The sequence below is a fragment of the Podarcis liolepis genome, assembly GCF_965112155.1.
Source record: "Podarcis liolepis genome assembly, chromosome: 2".
NCBI lineage: Eukaryota > Metazoa > Chordata > Lepidosauria > Squamata > Lacertidae > Podarcis > Podarcis liolepis.
This window is the reverse complement of record NC_139555.1, coordinates 68,123,119-68,142,434: the sequence shown is the minus strand read 5'-3', so window position 1 is coordinate 68,142,434 and position 19,316 is coordinate 68,123,119. Positions and strand designations below refer to the sequence as shown.

The window sequence follows — 19,316 nt, the reverse complement described above, 5'->3', positions numbered from 1 at the left end:
TAAAAAACCCTTCCCTATACAGAATAGCCTTCAGATGGCTCAGGGGTTGGATAACTCCATACCATCCAACATTTTCTCCAGTGAAAATAGGGACATCCTAAGGAAAAGCGGGACATTCCAGGATTAAATCAGAAACTGGGATGGCTTCTCTAAATCAGGGACGGCCCTGGAAAATCAGGGACGGCCCTGCAATATTTTACCTGTCTGTTTGGGGTAGCTTCTAAAGTTCTGGTTATGAAAGGTGAGCTCAGGAGTTTGAACTGTAGCCCCACCCCCCGGGCAGAATTCCAAATGCCCTTTATTTGCAAGCGTTTATCATTTCTTTGTGGGAATATTAAAGTTTGGCCAAGGGGCACAGATGGCTGCACTACTATATACCTGCATTATTCCTCCTGTCCTTGGACTCAGTGGCACATGTGGGTGAGTTGGCACCAGATTATCAGATGCCTCTTGCAGCCCACTGGCTCCCTTGCATAGACCACCTGGCCACTCTTGCTGTCAGTTTCTGAGAGAGTGAAAGCTTTGTGTTCTGTTGATGTTGAATTCAGCAGAAAGGGAAAAGCAGACAGAAGCTGAACAGCAGCAGCAAACAGAACAACAACAAACTGAACGGAGAAAAGGGGGAGGAGAGAGAGAAGAGGTCATGCAGAAGAAAAAAGTTAGAAGGAAATACTAAATTTAAAATGTGACAAAGTACTTAACATGCATTGCATTTCATGTTTGTATTGCTTGCATTGCCTAAAAATGGTAGGGTTTTTGTGATAACTAAGGTTTATGAACGTTGTACTGAATATATAATTTTTACAACCTTTATTGGGGCTGGCTCGTATTTTCTTTTTCTTTCAAATCACCATTTTCATATGATTAATGTAGCAGTGCGGTTCTCCTGAGTTAAAAAGAAATGTAAAAGTCAGATTAGGAAATTTTAAAGCTATGCACTCCTGGTCTATTAAGGTCAAATGACTTGTGATGTTAAATGCATCTTTGCAAGTAATGTGCACATTTTTTAAAAAGCAGTGGTGTGGGGCAGGGTGATAATGACCTGAATCACAGCAGATACAGAGGGAAGTTTTAACCCATTCCTCCCCTGCCATGTTATTGACAAAACATGCTCCTCTGAAGCTACTATTTGAATTGGGAAGAAAGCTTCCATTGGTATCAGTACCCTTTATTTATCTGAAGCCAGACAGACATCTTGATAAGCAAGTCAAGGTGATCTTGGAGTCGCTCATAAAATCATAGACTTGTAGAGCTGGAAGGGACCCTGGGAGTCATCTAGTGTAACCCCCTGCAATGCAAGAATCTAAACTAAATCATAGTTACTTCTGTTGTGCCTGCCAACATTTGGCAGAAGACAATAAATAAATAAATGCACCTATATTAGTGATAGGAGAATCAGAGGCTCATAGTGGGCAAACCAATTGAAAGCCATTTCCATGAAGCCTGGTGGCCAACTAATTTTGGAAATTGTAACTTCTATTTTCTTATAGCTTAGGAAGTATCCTTTCACATTCTAGTACTGTATTTTTAATTTAGATCATTATTATCGTCATTATCATGATGATGATGATGCAGTGATTTTTATGGTTTGTGAACTAATGAAAATTTGTCCAGATGTTGATTGCTTACATTTAAAGCACATTCCCCCCCCCCAAAAAAAAGAATCATGGGAACTATAGTTTACCTTTCACAGAGCTACAGTTCTCAGCACCTTAACAAACTACAGTTCCCTGGATTCTTGGGGTAGGGGAATTTTCTTTAAATGTATTATGTGTATATAACACATAACATATGGTGCGTTGGCATCAAAGGGTGCCATTCACCAGCTGTCCAGCACGTGAGTTGATAATTACATGACTGACTGCATTTTTTTTAAAAAAAAAACACAAGCTAATCTTTAGTAGTAATTAACTACCTAGAGAGTTCCTTGAAAGATGGCAGCAGATGAGGCCCGGTGATATTCCAGAGGCCCAGTTATAAACAAAATCCTACAGTATATTGCCACTAATAATATTTGTGTGTCACAAAATAGGCCACCACTAGAGGTCAGTAACATACAATTGTCATTTAATCTTGCCTGTAGCCAGCTATGCCTTTCAGAGCCGTGATGTGGAATGCATACTAAGGCTTGTGAAAGCATATCATTACTGAGCACCAGTGCCTGAGTTGCAATCCAACACTGCAGAGAAATAACACCATGCATGTGGGATTCTCTATAGATGCAATTGTGAAGGGTTTCACTAAGCATAGGGAAATGAATATATGTCCTGTACATCACAATTTATGTACACTGATAAGCTGATCTATATAATTCCAACATTTGCTTACAAAAATAATAAACAAGCTCAGAAAAAGGCCTTTTCAGTTCCCTACTTTGCAGAAAACATGACATTACATGCTAACACGCCAGGTGACTTGTGGCAGGCAAATATCTGAGTTTTTCTGCCACTAAACTCTTGATAATAAGCAGCAGTGAAGTTCACTGGGCTGGAATGTCCCCACATGGAAACAACTGGCTGAGCCAATTTTTATCCAGTGGCTCCATTCCTCTGCTCTCATCCTTAATGCAACAATCAGAGTGGCTGCAGAACGGCTACCTGCCTTTGCTCTCCTCCTTGATTGAGCAGTGAAGTGCAAAGGCAAGGACAGTTTGGAAGAAAAGAGCACCAAGAATGTTTTAAATCAAATTACACCCATGTGGTGTAGTGGTTAGAGGGTTGGACTAGGACCTGGGTGACAAGGGTTCGAAACCCCATGAAGCTTGCTGGGTGACCTTGAGGTTCAAATGGAGAGGGAGAAGAACAATATGCACTACTTTGAGCTCCTTGGAGGAAAGGTGAGGTATAAATGCATAGGGATGCCCTTGAAGATGGTCTGGTAACTGCAGCTGGTGCAGAATCCAGTTGCTTGGGTTTTGAGTGGTGTTATGAAAGGGGATCCTATTTCACTGATCCTTATTGAGCTTCTGAACCCAATTTAGGAGTTCATACTGGTGAATGAAGCCCTGGACATCCTGGGAACCAAGTTCTCAATGTAACGCCTCTCCAAATATCTGCTGGACTGAGCTTTCAGATCACCAAGGGAAGTCCTGGCCGTGGTCCCACCTACAACAGTGGTTCATGATGTGAGGGCATGATTTTATGGCCTTTGATTTTAATGTTTTATGGGATGCAATTTTATTGGATTTTTGTGTACAATGCCCTGGTGGTATAAAAATGAAATGAACAAATAAGATAACTAGTGCAAAGTTCACTGAGTTGAAATAAGACTGTGAGATGGATGCTTTGAAGGATATTGTCTCTGCCTTATACATTGGCCTCTGCAGGCTGCTTCTCATCCAAAAAGCCCAGAGACTGGGCTTTTCTTGCAGTGGCTCATCACCTTTGGAATGACCTCCCCGAGGTACAGCTTGCCATAACATCAGTGTCGCTTCATCAGAAGGTGAAGTCACATCTCTTTGCTCTTTTTCAGGGAGGAGTGGGGTGTATTGCATATTTGAATGCTGCTGGTGGTTTTAACTGTATCTAAATTCTGCATTTTGTTTAATGCTATTTAACTCTTGGGTTTGGACCAAGTATATTTCTACCCCGAGACCTTTAGGTGAAGGTCGATAACTATTTTTAATTAAATTAATTTATACAGTAAAGCCCAACATGGCATTAAAAGCTCACAATTGGGAGTTCGGGTTTGTTTTTTCCTAGCACATCACTAGAATGAATCTCTGGCTTTGTTAATATTGTTGCGTGACACCCCAATATCTGAGCGGTGCGAGATTCCAGGGGTTTCAGGCACTTACCCAGAGTTTGTGTTTCCTTTTGCAAGTGAGGCACAGCAGACACCGTGGCGTCTTTAGGATATATGGTTTATATATACATATGTACAACCTGGGCCTACAATGGAGGGGCTCACAGTATCAACACCCCAAGAGGATCATGTTGTTCCCATAGCTGCAGTCTTGGATTCAAACAGAAAGCAAACATTGGTCTCTAACATTGCTCTCCTTCTCTCTCCAGATTGCTGCTTCCCTTCTAAGTCACATCTTTCCTAACCTCTCTACTCTAAACTCTGGCTTTGGCTGTTGAGTAATGGGGCCCTATCCATTTGCTGTCTAGCACAAGCCCTTTAATCCTTTATTTCCTTAAGGAGGTTAACCCGGCTTGATTAACTATTAACACTTGCTGAATCCAGCAATTAGAAGTGCCTCCTACTCACCTTAACACCCCAACCCTTGATTAAATTCTAACATTTACTGGATCTGGAGATTAGAGAGATCTGGCACCTGCAAACTCATAACACTACACAAACTGCCAAGTTTCTCTTTATTCCTGGTTTCACCTACCAAGGAATCTCTGTTTTTTCATTTAAGGATGTAGACAGACTTGAGTGACAGCTGGCCTTTATATTCCCATCTCTCTCTGTGTGTGTGTCAACTACTTTTTGTCTCTTCCTCCTCCTAACCAACCTTTGGTGTACAGCAAAACCTTCAAGACACCCAACCGAGCTTCACTGGAATGTCTGCTACCTTCCCTAGCTAACAGTCCAGCTTGAGCCTGCAGCCCAGCTGCAGATTCCTTGGCTTTCACCATCAGTCATCTTTTCCTTTTAGTTTCACTTCATAGCCCGATGAAGAGCTCTGGAGAACTCTGCAAGCCCAAAGCTATTTTGTGCCATTTTGGCCTAATCAAATCAATTTTTGGCCTAATTGCCGTTATTGTCTGGATTTTGGAATTTCCAGAAGGGCTGCTAAAGGTGACTAGCCAAAAATAAGTCCGGCGGCCTTAAGATGCCATCTTTTGCCGCCGTCACGGTTGCTGGCAAAACTCTCCCTGGGCGGAACTGCTCTGATTCTCGACGGCGGCGGTTCCGTCGGGCCAGCCCGATGGCGAGCAGGAGGCGCCGCAGTGCTTCCCCCTCGCGGCTCCGGGGCTCCTCGGCAGCCTGGCTGGTGAGGTCACCTCCCTTCGCCCGTCCTCTCGCGGCGAGGCTCCTCCCGCCGCCGCCCGACGCCGCCGCCGCCGCAGTGACAGCTGAGCCCGGGCTTCCTCGTCGCTTGGCGGTTCTCTGCGCCTACCTTTGCAGCCAAGGAGCGCCGTCGGCGCAGCTCGGGTCGCCTGCCCGTCGTCCTCGAGGAAGGAAAGGGTCAGGAGGCGCAGCTGGCGGAGTGGGGGAGGCAACATGGCTGATGATTTCGGTTTCTTCTCCTCGTCGGAGAGCGGAGCAGCCGAGGCCGCCGAAGAGGACCCGGCCGCCGCTTTCCTGGCTCAGCAAGAGAGCGAGATCGCGGGCATCGAGAACGACGAGGGCTTCAGCACCGCCGACGGGGCCGCGGGAGGCAGCCAGGAGGCAGCCGAGGCGCCGGGTGAGCCGGAGCGGCGAAGGGCAAAGAAGCGGCGCGCGGGCCTGCGCCGAGATGCGGCGGGCGAGCCGGGCTTCTCGGGGGTGCGGGCGGGGGAGGCGCCGCGGGACACCTGCTTGGCATGCAGAAGGTCACGGGTTCGACCCTGCTGCCAGCACCGCCGCTAGATGGACCAGTTGCCGGACTCGGTGCTGGGGCAGCTCCCCGTGTTTCTGTGCATTCCTCCTAGGCCTGGGTATGAAGATGAAGCGGTGGGCAGAAGGCTGGCTTGGAGGGAGCCTCTGAGGTTCCCCTGCCTCTCCTTGGGGCGGGAGAAGAGGAAGTGGTACTCCCTGGCCGCCATCCCCAAGGCCTTGGCCATCAGCATCCTGGCAGAGATGTCTTTGCCTCTGCTACAAATTATAACTTTGCCTGCTTTTGGTGCAGTCTTTGGTAGACTAGTCTTTTCTAGCTCAGCCCTTTAGGTCAGGAAGCAGGTGTGCTTTGGATTTGGGACTCATAGGAAACAGAGGCCTTTTACTCTTCAGGACAACCTCTGCAGCCACAGGAAGGGAATCAGAGTTGGGAGAGGTCTCAAACACCATCTGGGCCAACCAGCTGCTGATGCAGACGCCCCCTTCTACACCTAGGATCTTTGAATAGTTAGCATCTTTTGGCCAGGTGTGAACAGTTGGCCCAAGGCAGAACAACCCCAGTGTGACCCACAGAGAGAGCTCTCACTAGCTTGGCTGGGATGAGGCAGGCAGGTATTAGGCCCAAGTGCTAGGCTGGGGAGAGGTGGTATAGAAGGAAGGGACCATTCTTAGGAGACAGGCCTCCTGAAGCTCAAGGCCGACTTTGGGAGGAGTCCTTACAAATGTTGCCAGACCAGATCCAGGCTTCCTGGGTGTAGCCAAATATTCAGGGTGTGTGCATGGTGCCAAGGAAAAGCAAGGGCATCTACAAGGAAGTGGCGTAAGGAAAGGAAGGAATAGGTTCTCTTACCATGGGAAAAGCACAAGGAATGCTGCTCCTTTGTCCTTTGGCTTACTCTCCTCCTTTGCCTTAGCTCTGCTGAGGGTTGTCAACTTTTTCAGCTGGCCTGCTCCTGTGCCTTTGCCATCAGCCTGGGTTGTGGGGATTTTCCACTGCTGGATCTCATTGCCAAAAAAGCTTCTTAATTTCTGCATGTCATGCTGCTGTTGAAAACAGAACAAGTGAAAAAGACAAGTCCATTCTTGGCTCTGCTTAGTCAGGAGCCCTGAATCGATCTTCTTCCCAAGCAAGAAAGTTACACTCTTTAGCCATAGTTACTGTTTTCAAAGGCCTTGTGAACTGAAAACACACTGTCCCCATTTGGCCTTTCCAAGCATGCGGCCTAGAGTCTCAGGACCTGTTTAAACAGTTGACAAGGGATCACCCGCTTCTTTGCAGCCATAAGTATCTGAAGTCAGCCCCCTTCTTCTTGTGGACTGGCTGATCTCAAGGACTGTATATATTTCCGTTGACCTCTAAGTAAACATGTATGGGATCAGGCTGCTGATTTGTTAACTTAATTTTGTTTCTTCCATTGTACATCCGCCCACTCTTTCCTATATTCCCACTATTTCCCCACACCAGTTCATGCATCTGATGAATTAAATTCTAGCTTACGGAAATCCATGCCCACAATTTGCACCCTCATCTAACCAGCTTTCCTTAGTAACATCCCACTGTGCCTTACCCTCAGTGCAAAAATTACAATGTCCCATTTAACTCAGTGGGGACTTATTTCGAAGTAAATTCCTATCATCTCCTGCTATCAGATTTGCTTGCAGTGCTGAGGAAAGGGGGCTTCTGGCTTCTAATAACTGCAGAACTTCTGATCTCAGCAGTTGCTCACAGGTGCCACAGTTACCAGGTCCTTATCCAAGGTCTTAGAGATTAATGAAAATGAGGCGCAAATTGATGGACTGGCTTTTACTGAGAAGGTTGCACCAAAGACTCTAACAGCAACCACAACCATTGGCTTGGCTACTTAGAACTTATTTTGGGGTGCTGGAATATAGGGGTGAGCATTCCAGATTCCTGCACTTTCTGTCCCCAGATTCTGAGACTGTATTTTCTCTCTGTCTTCCAGCTTCCACACATTGCTGTGTTTACCTGTCTGACACAGACCTCCCACTTTTGTAACCCACTCAAACCATGAGGCAGACAGCTGGTCCCATAATATAACCCATTCCACCAGCCTTTCCCCAACCTGCTGCCTTCCAGATGTTTTTGGCTACAGCTTCCATTAGCCTAAGTGGCACAAATGGCTACTAACATGTTTTTATTTTTTTCTTCTGCAGCTGATTTTGACAGCAATGGGGCCACCGTGAACGGAGACCTCTATCAGGTGAGATCCTCTGAGAGAAACTTGTGGTCTATGGGGCCAGTGAATGTAGCCTGTGTAGTAGATGCCCAGCAGGAATTACAAGACCCCCCAGAGTTCAGAGCAGGTTCTTTAAGGCATCTCATCTGATACTATTGGCTTCTTTGCAGTTTTCTCAAAGAAAAGGGGACAGGTTTGTGGGTGATCTGGAATATTAGCCACCAGTCCTTCTGTTTTCAGCTGAGACTGGCTATAACATTCTCTTCCCCTAGAATAATTCAACCCTTGCAGCTGCTTATGGGCATCACACATAGCAGGGATGTGGATCTAGATGGGGAAGAGCCACAGCTCAGTGGTAGAGGACCTGGCTTTCTTTGCATGCTGAAGGCCCCTTGCTCAATGTGCAGCTTCTCCAACTCGGGCTGGGAATGTCTCCGGTCCTGCTATCCTGGAGAATTGCTGCCAGTCAGTGTAGACAACAATGAGCCAAATGGACCAAAGTCCTAGAAGTCAGAGGCTTTCGTTGTCTGTCTGTGGGTTGGTTGGATTTTGTTTTGTTTTGGTCTTGAAAACTGAATGGTTATCTGGAGGGCACACATGGTTCCTATGTTGTGCTGCTGTGATTGCTACTGATACGACGGCTGAAATAATAGTTTTGTGCTGTCTTTTGCGTTCTAGTCAGATGGTGCGCCGTAAGCGCACCTTCTCCCTCCACACGGGCATTTTAGCCTCCCATTTCTGCTGACATTAGCCTCCAGTTGCTTAGCGCTCTTACAATGCTGTGTGTGGGCAAGCACTTACAAGCTGCCAAGGAGGAATTCAACACGCGCTGCCCTTTCGGATGCCATCCCACACCATGACGTAGGAACAAGCCTGGTCTGCTCGGGTAGATGGAGAGGCAGCGGCTGTTGTGGAGCGCTTCACTCCCTCCTTGTTGTGGTATCGACTTGCTTTATAGCAGCGTAATCCCATTGGAGATGGGTAGACTTAATTAGATTAGCGGATTCGGGTGCGGGTGGAGGGTAATCCAATAGCCTTGCTCTACACGACAAGCAGCAATAGTTGTGAAGCTGAGAGAGCTTTCTGCTTAATTGCAGCCGCCTTTCGCTCTCCAACTTGAACCCCCTTGGAATCTGACTTTTGATTCTGGAAAAGCAACCCACCGATCTTTAGGAACATAGGACGTTGCCTTATACAGTATGACCATTGGCTCACCTAGCCCAGTGTTGTCTACAAGGACCTGCCAGAAGCTATCCAGAGTTTCAGGCAAGGAATTCCCCCCTACCTAGAGAAGCTGGGAATTGAACCTGGGGTCTTTTGTATGCAGAGCAGATGCTCCCCCGTGAGCTATGACATTACCTTCTCTTACTTGCTTCCAGACATAACAAACAAGGTAACAGTTTGTGGACCCTAAGCTTTCATATAGCCAGAGAGCCAGCCAAAATAGCGAACTCAAGGTTGTAGAGAAAGTTGAGGCATGCTGGGAAATACTTGTGGAATTATATTGGAGTGACAGTGCTAACATCTGAATAATGCTTACATGCACATCTGTCAAAGCATGTTTACTCTTTGGGAAATAGTCCAGCCAGACTTTTAAGGCAGTCTTGGCCAGTTTCGTCAGGCTGGAGGTGTGGATGTGTTTATTTGCACATTCCACGAGGAACACCCGTTTTGGGGCTGGAATAATTTCCCTTCCAGAGCCTAGGAATTGAGGGGAAAGTGTGGAGTCCTCTTGTTGTTACAGGAGAAGTAAGAAGAAAGTGATGCCCCCAATATAGAGCTGATTTGGTGCAAACCAAAACTCTAGGCAACAACCTGTTGGCCAGGGGTGCCATCTTGAATAAAATATTGGGGGGGGGGCAGGTAATCCCTGCCCAGCACAATCCATCACATGACAAGGTGCACGCACACCAGTTGAATGGCAATGCCCATCAACTTGGGTGGTGGCTCAAATATTTAATTGGGGGAGGCACAGACTCCTCAGCCTCTAGGAGTTGGTTTCTATGTTTTAGGCTGCCGGGTGGCAGATAAAAACTTCCTTGAGGACTAGATGCGAGTGCAGCCTTTTTGCCACACCCCACCTCATCTGACTTTAATGTTTCCCTTCCTGTGGCTACTAGCCATGTATCACATTTCTCTCTAGTGACACATTCCTTGTCTTTACCTCACTGCCTCTCACAAGAGACCAGGTGTGGCCAATTCTACCCCATTATCAAATTATTCCTGCACTGCAGCTTTGTTGCAACAACAGACGTTGCAAGAAGGAATGGCAAACAAACCGGGAGAATTAGATAGGCTAATTCTGTAGTGCCCCATGAAACTTAAGGGGAAAGCACATTCTGTGGAAATTCAGGGGCAGCCCAGAGTAGGAAAGAGCACTCCATCCCACAGAATGGTAAGGCTGCACAAGTTACTCTGGCACAATTGCTAACAGTAAAAATGCAATCATAATAAAATAGCCAACAGCTTGTTGCCTTTTCATGACACTCAAAATCAGGCAGCTACCTCACGTTGCCTAATGGTAAGGTCAGCCGTTCCCTCTTATAGTGGGATTCTTTCAGCTTTCAGCCAGTCCTGTCCCTGCTTGCATAGCTTGACTACTGAATAGCTAACTATCTTCAGGTATCTGTTCCAGAGAGCTAGCTGTGTTAGTCTGTTGGTGCAAAAATGAAGAAGAATCTTGTGGCATCTGTGGAAAAGCCCTCAGCCTTTTCCTGAATTGGCTGAGTTCCTATCCCTTCACTGTTTTGGCCATGGTGGCTGGAGCTGAGGGAGTTGGAGTCGAAGTACACCCATAAGGCCACAGGTCACCCACATCCCTGATGTAGGGGGCGGGGACTTCTGCCTGGGCGTGATCTGCAGTCTCACTAGATTCAGCCTCCACCTGCCACCCAGTCCCATTTATCTTTTTATATCACGGAAAAACTCTTTTCAGGGTACAGTTCCTAACCGCAGTGATACTGTTCCTGGACTGAACCATTTAGAGAGGTGAGGGGGATGCTAGACTTGAACCTTTCTCCGTGACACACTAGCTTTTTGCATGGGGCAAGACTCTGTTGTTGCTTTGAGGGAAATCTCATTCTCCTCCCTCCTCACCTTCAGTGGCCCAGTCCAGAAATAATTTTATTACTTGATTTGTATAAATTTGGTCATATAAATTTGCTTTCTTTTTGAAATGGAATCTAAAATTCAAATAAATGCTTCAATTCATTCTGATGTTTGGAATGAGATGGAAAGGCTAGGTGGGAGAGCTGCTTCACTGAGAGCCAGTAAATAATCAACTGCAAGGAGTCTGGCTGTGGACCAATAAAATGTTGTATGTAAATGGAACCGATACTGTGGGCCTTCTCAAATGCCTGCAGCTGGCTTATTTAATTACTATGATTACTAGCCTTTAAATAAAGGTGACCACTTCTACCACTTCCCGCATGATTTCAGCTTGAGGCTGTAGTAATTGCCATGACAATGGCCCTGGGTGGCGTCAAGGTGGTTTTAGAGCCGATTGAAACAAGTGCCTGGCTAGGATCAGAGAAAGATCTCCTCAAGAAGGCACTAACCTTCTCAAGACCGACTGTGACATCAGAGGGATGACATCACAGAGGAACAACTTGCAGCCGTTCCTCCTTAGAACTGTAGGTGCTTGCCTGTTACACAGACATGAAAATCACGTTGGCAGCGAATAGCACGTTGGATAAGGCTGGGCAGGTACATGGCTGATGAAGGGTTTCTATTGGGCAGCATAGGAGTGTAGCTTTCAGAAGGACCTGTTCCTATAAGCTTATACCAGACTAGGTTCAAGGTGCTGGTACGTACTGATGCAGAAAACCCTATGCAGCTTGGGTCTAGGATACCTAAAATGTTGTCTCACCCCCTACATACCCAACTGATCACTGCAAAAACCATCCTACCAGGCGTTTCATTCCGCATGGTGTTGGAATTGGGCCTTTAGTGTGCAGCACCTACCCTTTGAAAGTCCCTCCCGTTGCATATCGGTCACCTTCTCTATTATCTTTCAACAAGCCTTCTGAAATCTTTACCCCAGTTGGTATCTCTCTTGGAATTGAACTGATTTTAGGCCTGTGCTGTTGTTCTAAGCTCTTTTTATATGTATGATCACTTTTAAAGGCTTTTATATATATAATATGTGGCGCTGTGGTCTAAACCACTGAGCCTAGGGCTTGCTGGTCAGAATGTCGGCGGTTCAAATATCCACTATGGGGTGAGCTCCCGTTGTTCGGTCCCAGCTCCTGCCAACCTACCAGTTCAAAAGCACGTGAAAGTGCAAGTAGATAAATAGGTACCGCTCTGGCGGGAAGGTAAACGGCGTTTCCGTGCACTGCTCTGGTTTCACCAGTAGCGGCTTAGTCATGCTGGCCACATGACCTGGAAAAACTGTCTGCGGACAAACGTCGGCTGCCTTGGCCAGTAAAGTGAGATGAGCGCCACAACCCCAGAGTCATTCGCGACTGGACTTAACTGTCAGGGGTCCTTTACCTTCTTTTTTATGTTTTATATGTGTGTAAATCACTTTGGGATACCTCATGGGAAACAATTCGTAAATGAAATAAATGAATGAATAAATAAATAGTACCATAATTTTCAGGCAGTTGTGCTAGGACTCATGAACCTTCTTCACAGTTTCCATTCTTTTCCACCTTGTTCACAGAATGGACCTTCGGAAAAGGTTGTTTATATCTGCTGGAGAACTAGGATTAGGACTTCACCATAATTTGGTGCAAGACTTTTCATGCTGCTTCTTATTCCACGTAGATTTGTGGTTGACTGAGACTATGGGTGGGTATGGGAGAGGAGTTCACTTCCTACCACTGGGAAACTCCTCTCTCTTGGGGGCCTGCATCTGGTGTTGGGTCAACGAGACAGGTTAGGGATGCCCAACCTACTACTCCACAGCTTCCCCGACAGAGGTTGTCTTGGCTGTGGGTTGTAGGAACCCGGAACTGTGGTTTTGGGTGAGTTGCCAAAGCTCATTTGATGTCAAATCCACGTCAAAATAGAGCCTTTAGTGTTGGTGGCCCGGTCCTGTGGAATACTCTGCCAATAGAGCAGGCACCTTTTGTTTCAACTTTTAAATGCTTACTGAAAACTTTTCTATTCTGCCTAGCTTATGCAGGCAATTCAGAATGCATATTTCCATAACAGTTAGTTGATGGACTCTGACAGCCCAGTATACCTGAAGGAGTGTCTCCACCCCCATCGTGCAGCCCGGACACTGAGGTCCAGTTCCGAGGGCCTTCTGGTGGTTCCCTCACTGTGGGAAGTGAGGTTACAGGGAACCAGGCAAAGGGCCTTCTTGGTAGTGCTGCCCGCCCTGCGGAACGCCCTCCCATCAGATGTCAAGGAAATAAACAACTATCTGACTTTTAGAAGACATCTGAAGGCAGCCCTGTTTAGGGAAGTTTTTAATGTTTGATGTTTTGTATTGTTTTTAATATTCTGTTGGGAGCTGCCCAGTGTGGCTGTGGAAACCCAGCCAGATGGGCGGGGTATAAGTAAAAAAAAAAAAAATTATTATTTATTTATATTGTATGTGTTTTATTTTACATAGATATTATTGCAAACTGCTTTGATATATTTTATGATACAGTGATACATAAATGCTTTTATGAATAAAGAGAGCCTGGATCTCACGAACTGTTGTTTTTGCTTAAAGGAATCCAATGGGCCCACAGATGCCTATGCAGCCATTGCTAGAGCTGACAGGCTGACGCAGGAGCCTGAGAGCATCCGCAAATGGCGAGAGGAGCAGAAAAAGAGACTGCAGGAGTTGGGTAGGAATGAGAAGGAGCAAATATAAACTGTACAAATGTCTGTTTTGTGCTTCTAACTTCATCTTAGGGCTGTAGAGGGTTGGGGGGGGGATGAAAAGCCACTAGGATAATAGGGACGTAGATGTGGCTGGGGCTGAGGAAGTTGGGAAACATAGAATAATTAAGAAGATGGCAATGGAACCTAAAACATCCATATATAGTGAGAAGGCAGTAGGAAAAGACATATACATTAGGGGTTCTAGACAGAATTTTAGCCACAAGCTTCACCTCAGGAGAGCTATTTTCATGGGCCTTCAGCTAGATATACAGAACCAGTAGGCCTCCTTCATAACACAGAGCCTGACTAGTTGGGTGTACACTGATTTGTCTCCCAGTGCTTACGCTCCTCCCTCATTTCCACTTAGTCCACTGCCTGTGTGCCCACTTCTTTGCCCTTGTTATCTGTGTTTTGCGACTGCTTAGAGCAGCACTTGGGCTATATCTTGTGAAGGGGCTCTTCCATATCATTACAGTCAGCAGCTCCCTGCCTCAGCTTCCTTCCAAGGGCTGTGGCAAAAGGACAGCAGCTCACTGGTGCAGCATCTGCTTAGCATGGAGAAGGTCCTAGGTTTTATTCTCAGCATCTCCTCAGAGCCAGCTTTGTGAGGTGCTGGGCGGCAGCTGCGACTTCTCTCTGTCACCGTCCTTCTGCCCATCAGTTATGTGTCCTTCTCCTTTCAGAAGTGACCTCTAAGGTGTTAGAGCAGGAATGGCGTGAAAAGGCCAAGAAGGACTTGGAAGAGTGGAACTTGCGGCAAAATGAGCAGATGGAGAGGAACCGGGCCAACAACAGGTACGGCTGGGAGGGACAGCTTTTAGCCCCTGCCAATAATAGCTCACTTCACCCCTGGCACCTGCCAAAGTATCAGAGCTGCCCCTGGGCATAATGCAGCCTGAGAAAAGGGACCTCGCTCTTTTGGCTCCCACACATCCCTGGGGGCAGGCTGGGTAAGGGAGCTTGGAGATAAAAACCCTGAACCATATTTCTACCAGGCCACACCATCACAGCTGTGCAATAAATTTATACGGGCCAAATAATGGATACTGGTGAGAGTGCCTCATCAGGCAGCAAGACTGGTCACTCTTGCATTCAGATCTGCAACACGCAGGCGAGCCTTTCCACATTATCTGCTACATGACTTCAAGGCATTGTCAGACTAGTTACTGCAAACATCCTGGATGGGTTTCCTTTGTAGTCAATCTGAGATTTGGGCTTGCTGCTTCCTAAAAGCTGCTGTCTCTGTTTTTGTGGGGTTATGGACCATGCCAAATATTTCATCTCCATAAGGGGGCTGCCTTCTGTCACTTCTAAGCGTTTGACTAACAAATCTCTAACCAACCCATGGGAGCTTCCCCATGCGTAGTCTCCTGCTTTGTCTGATTCTAACCCACCTTTCTCTCTTTAACTCTTTGCCGCCTCTCTGCTGTGCTGCTTTCTTCTGTCTCTGGGTCACACCGTAGGATTGCTGACAAAGCCTTTTACCAGCAGCCGGATGCCGATGTGATTGGCTACGTGTACGTCTCTCTATTGCTCTTTTCTCCTTTGGGTCCTTTCCTAAATGGATCTCATGTATGTGGCTGTTGGGCTCTATTCCCTAAGCTTAAGTTTGCTAGTTACACAAGAGCTCAGGTGTGCGTTTGAGGGTCTCTTTGTTGCCAGACATTTTACAAGTGAAGAAAGGGCTTCTGCAAATGTTTCAGGATAGGCTAATGCTGCATTGGTTCCTTCCTTTTATACAGAGAGTTTCCAGGCATATATTCAGAGCATGAGTGCAGCCATTTGACTGAATAGTTTCCCCCAGTTTCCTTTAGAAAGTCTAGTGCTTCTTTGATATTGTTGTACTCAGAGCCATTCCTATCCCAAGAGGGTTTTGGCTGATCTTTATGTGCCGTTTCTTTTCTTTTGAGAACTTTTTATTGCAGAAAAGGAAACAAATAATATTAATTTGTTTGAGTTCACAGAGGTGAACTCAAAGCGACTTAGAAATACAAACATATTCCGAAATAACTTACACATAATTAAAGCAACGAGACATTATAGCAGCTATAACAAACATGACACGTGAGGAAAGTGTTTCCATTACTAATTGTGCTTTGTGTTTCTCTGCCACTTAAGGCCGTTCCTTTATTGTTAATTGTTCTTTCCTGATAAGTAAGTGGCAGTGCCCTTTAATCTTCTTTTGATGTGAAAGGCTATCTATTTTCAGTCTCCAGTTAACCAAGCAATTCCTCTTGGCTACCTGACTGGCATAGTACCGTAGATAAGGAGGTGCTTGCCTGCTTTTTTTCCTGAGCCTGACCCTTTGCTCGCTTGCCTCCTTCTCCAGGGCCTCGGAGGAAGCCTTCATGAAGGAGTCCAAGGAAGAGATGCCCGGCACCGAATGGGAGAAAGTGGCCCAACTCTGTGACTTCAACCCCAAGAGCAGCAAGCAGTCCAAGGATGTGTCGCGCATGCGCTCTGTGCTGATCTCTCTCAAACAGACACCCCTGGCCCGCTAGCCAAGCCGGAAAGGGGCTGGGGGCTGGGCCGGGGGCCGGGGTGAGGATGCCGAGTTGCTCTTTGGCCAGCGGATTTCGCTGCTGCACAACAACAGGCTTAGACGGCCACCAGTAGGGGACACCAAAAGCATCCCACCCCTGCCCCTTCCTCTCTCCTCCGTGCGTTTGCGTCACTCGGGCCGAGTGGTTGCCTGTACCCCTCCCCCTTGGTTTTACTTTGCTTAAAGGGTGCATTGGTATCTTTTTCCACATATTTATTAACTGCGTGGTTCCTTGGGCAGCTGCCCTCCTTGGTTCACACACCTGCTGCCTTCGAGAAAGGTCACTCCCTGTTTTAGCGTCTGGGGTATTCACAGGCTTCCCTGGCCCCTGTTTATCTCATCAGACTTGGCCGGTAGAGTAGGCAAAACACAGTTCACTTTCCCAATACTTTGTACCAGACCCGGGAGGCACCACTCAATTGGAGCCCAAGGCTGCATGTAGGTTTCCCCAAGTTAGGGGCTCCGCTCTTGTTGCTGCTTACCCCCAGCGAGAGTGAGCGGTGACCCCCGAGAGTAGGTAGAGTGTTGGAGCTCAGTCGTGCTTCCGAGCTGGTGCCTGGCAGGCTTGGCAGAGAAAGAGGAGGGTGTCTGCAAGCCCTGGGGAGGGATGTGCAAAAGGGAGAGAGGGCAATGAGGAAAACTGACCTAAAGACTTGGTGTGCTGAAATTGTAATGGAGGGGCTGAACTTAAGATCTGTTTGAAGTCATGAAAGAGCTGCAGGGGGAAACGACAACAAGCCATTGTGCTAAGACTTGCTTCCACCGAGTGGAATGCTGTTTCTCCCCACCACCAGTTAGTTATTCCTGAATCAAAAGCCTGTTTTGGCTTAGGTGATGTAGAAGGGGAAGAATATAAGAAAAAATCCTGAGCACTTCCTTCATATTCTCATTCCCCACCTCTCTCATTTACATGCACACATGTGCCCCTCAAGGCATATTATTCTGTATTTGCAAAGGCAACACTAAGCACAGGGACGTGATATGGGGTTAACTGGATTTTTCTCGGAGAGATTGCTTCTTTCAGTTTGTGTGCTTCAAAGGGAAGGTAGATGAAAGCAGGGCAATTCTGTACTCATCTCCCACTAGGAGCTGTCTATGCCTTTTGGGCTTCTAAGCAAGCCAAGGTCCATTCTCTTACTGCCGCCACCCATAGTAAGTCAACACCCCCAAATCAAATACTGTACTTGAGAATGCATTCCTGTGCAGCTTGGAACAAAGTGCCACAGTATATCCAACAGGGCTTTCTTCCATATATATATATATATATATATATATATATATATATGCACAGGATTGCAGTTTTAAAACACTTCACCAGCACAATCATGTCTGTTCAGAAGTAAGTCCCATGGAGTTCAATGAGGTTTACTGCTAAGTAAGTGGGTGTAGAATTTCAGCCTACACGTTTGATTTGAAGGCTGATTTCCCTCTATAAAGATTCAGAGATTTGCTGGACACCTTATGGTGCAGCTGATGACCTTGCTGCCATTAGGTTTCCCCAGCCCAGGTAACAAACGTGGAGCTGAAATTACACTGAGACCAGTCCACTCTCCCAGTGCTGTGTGAAGAGTAAGTGATGATTCTGTAGTATTTGTCCCTTTCCAGACTGCTGGCCTGTATCTTAGGCTTCTGCCATCTCTTCCTTTGTACCAGGAGAGGAGCCGACAGATCGCTCATTTTCCCATTGGGTGTATGTTCTGCTGTGAGGGGCTGCTTGGCTCCTCTAATGAAGATTCTTCACCTTGAGTGAATGTGAACCTAATAACAGAAAAGCACAATGGCCACATGTGGCTGCAAGTGCGTATTTTGGAGTCTCAGGAATATATGGCCATTTGGGGGAGGGGGATCTGGGCTGGTTGTGCATTGTTGGCAAAGTTTTCAAGACCACAGAAACAGCTGTTGTAAGCACAGAATACATAGATTATCAGGGTTCACCTCCTTACTTGGGTTGGCTTTGCAGGGAGCTGCTTTTGTGATTTGCTTATGTCCACGTATATTATTTAATGTGTTAAGGTCCTCGTGCGCTAAGCTCACCGTATCATTTTTGAACAGTGAAGCATGTGTATAAAAAAAAGATCGACAGAGGAAACGGAAGTTCCTATCCCAGGAAAGTTCTTTCAAGGAGCTTTTGACAACACTTTAATTTTCCACATGTGGACTGTCGCATCAGCACCTTGCTCTTCAAAAATGATGTGATAAGCGTCGTGCGGGGAAAACAGTTTACAGTGTTAAAAAGTGGGTTTGTCTGGGACTTGACAGCTTACAGAAAAAAGGATGTGTTCCTATGGGGAAAGGCAGCTCTTTTAGGTAAAATGTTTAATAAGGTTCTTGCTTTTCTCTAATCAGGAGCCCAACAGCTTTGGAAACAAACCCTATGCAGTACAACAACCTGGCAGGATCGAGGGAGCCTTGCGGTATATGCAGCTCAAAAAGCCTGCCCAGTCTTTGTCCAACATGCCCTGTTGGCCAAAGACGCGTTGATTTGCAATATAAAGTTTGTGACAACTGCATTACAACTCTCTGTTTGGGGGCTGTTATTGCTAGCTAAGAGAAGCGCAGAGAAAACTATATCTTTTTACAAGGGTTCGTTTTAGGGATGTTTCCTCTGGAACAATCCACATTCAAGTTTATCTGAAGAGCTAGAGACGAGTGACAGATCCCAGACTGATGGCAGCTCCCTCTTCCACCATCAGCTACAGAGAACTTCACAGCATAGAGGAGACAGCTTGGGAGCATTGGTGGTCTGACCACTCCTCACCGTATCCTCTGGAAACCAAGCTGTTTGCTTTGTACCCCGGGATGGATATCTGCACCGGAGTCCAGTAGCAAGAAGCAGCCCGTGCTTGGAATCACCCAGTCAGCCCAGAATTTCACTACTACTATGTCTGGCACCCCAAGTGGCGGCAGCAGTAAGCTGGGGGGCACTTGGGGGAGGCGGGAGCTTTGCCTGCAGCTGCTCTGTCCCCCAACATTACAATCTGTGACTTTGTTAAACCAACTATTATCAATAAACTGCCACTACTCCATTCACAGTTTAAGGAGTCACAGAATCTTTCTTTCCATGCTTCTTTGAAATAATGGGGGATGAGAATATTTGGGGCAATTAATATCCTAGGCCAAAGTTGGGGAGCATGTGATCCTCTGAGTTGTTGTTGAACTACAAGACCTACCAGACTACCAGAGCACCAACCATGCTAGCTGGGGCTAATTATTGGCCAGTTTGAAGGCCACAGGTTCCCCAACTCTGTCCTAGGCTGAAG

The 19,316-nt window shown here is 46.7% G+C and overlaps 2 protein-coding genes across 4 annotated transcripts in view; one reads left to right on the top strand and one right to left on the bottom strand.

Annotated features, from left to right (window-relative positions):
- Positions 1 to 11,191, bottom strand: part of FAF2 (Fas associated factor family member 2) — a 30,038-nt gene extending 18,847 nt beyond the window's left edge. Inside the window, exons 1-2 of one of the 2 annotated variants that reach the window (XM_083488467.1) lie at positions 11,081 to 11,191; positions 6,341 to 6,534 (exon numbers count right to left, since the gene is read on the bottom strand). In XM_083488467.1, the coding sequence (XP_083344593.1) occupies positions 6,341 to 6,343 (3 nt within the window). In that variant the 5' untranslated portion in view covers positions 6,344 to 6,534; positions 11,081 to 11,191. Of the gene's footprint in view, positions 1 to 6,340; positions 6,535 to 10,193; positions 10,337 to 11,080 lie in introns of those variants that run through there. The other variant, XM_083488466.1, reaches the window with a different exon arrangement.
- On the top strand, positions 4,919 to 19,088 carry CLTB (clathrin light chain B). Of its 2 annotated transcripts, XM_083488542.1 has the most exons (6): positions 4,986 to 5,359; positions 7,666 to 7,712; positions 13,360 to 13,477; positions 14,198 to 14,309; positions 14,978 to 15,031; positions 15,844 to 19,088. In XM_083488542.1, the coding sequence occupies exons 1-6, from the start codon at positions 5,176 to 5,178 to the stop codon at positions 16,013 to 16,015; spliced, it is 687 nt and encodes a 228-aa protein (XP_083344668.1). In that variant the 5' UTR covers positions 4,986 to 5,175; the 3' UTR covers positions 16,016 to 19,088. The 2 variants fall into 2 exon arrangements, with proteins under 2 accessions (XP_083344669.1, XP_083344668.1); XM_083488543.1 differs by lacking the exon at positions 14,978 to 15,031 and having other exon boundaries at positions 4,919 to 5,359.
- Positions 19,089 to 19,316: the final 228 nt, after the last annotated feature.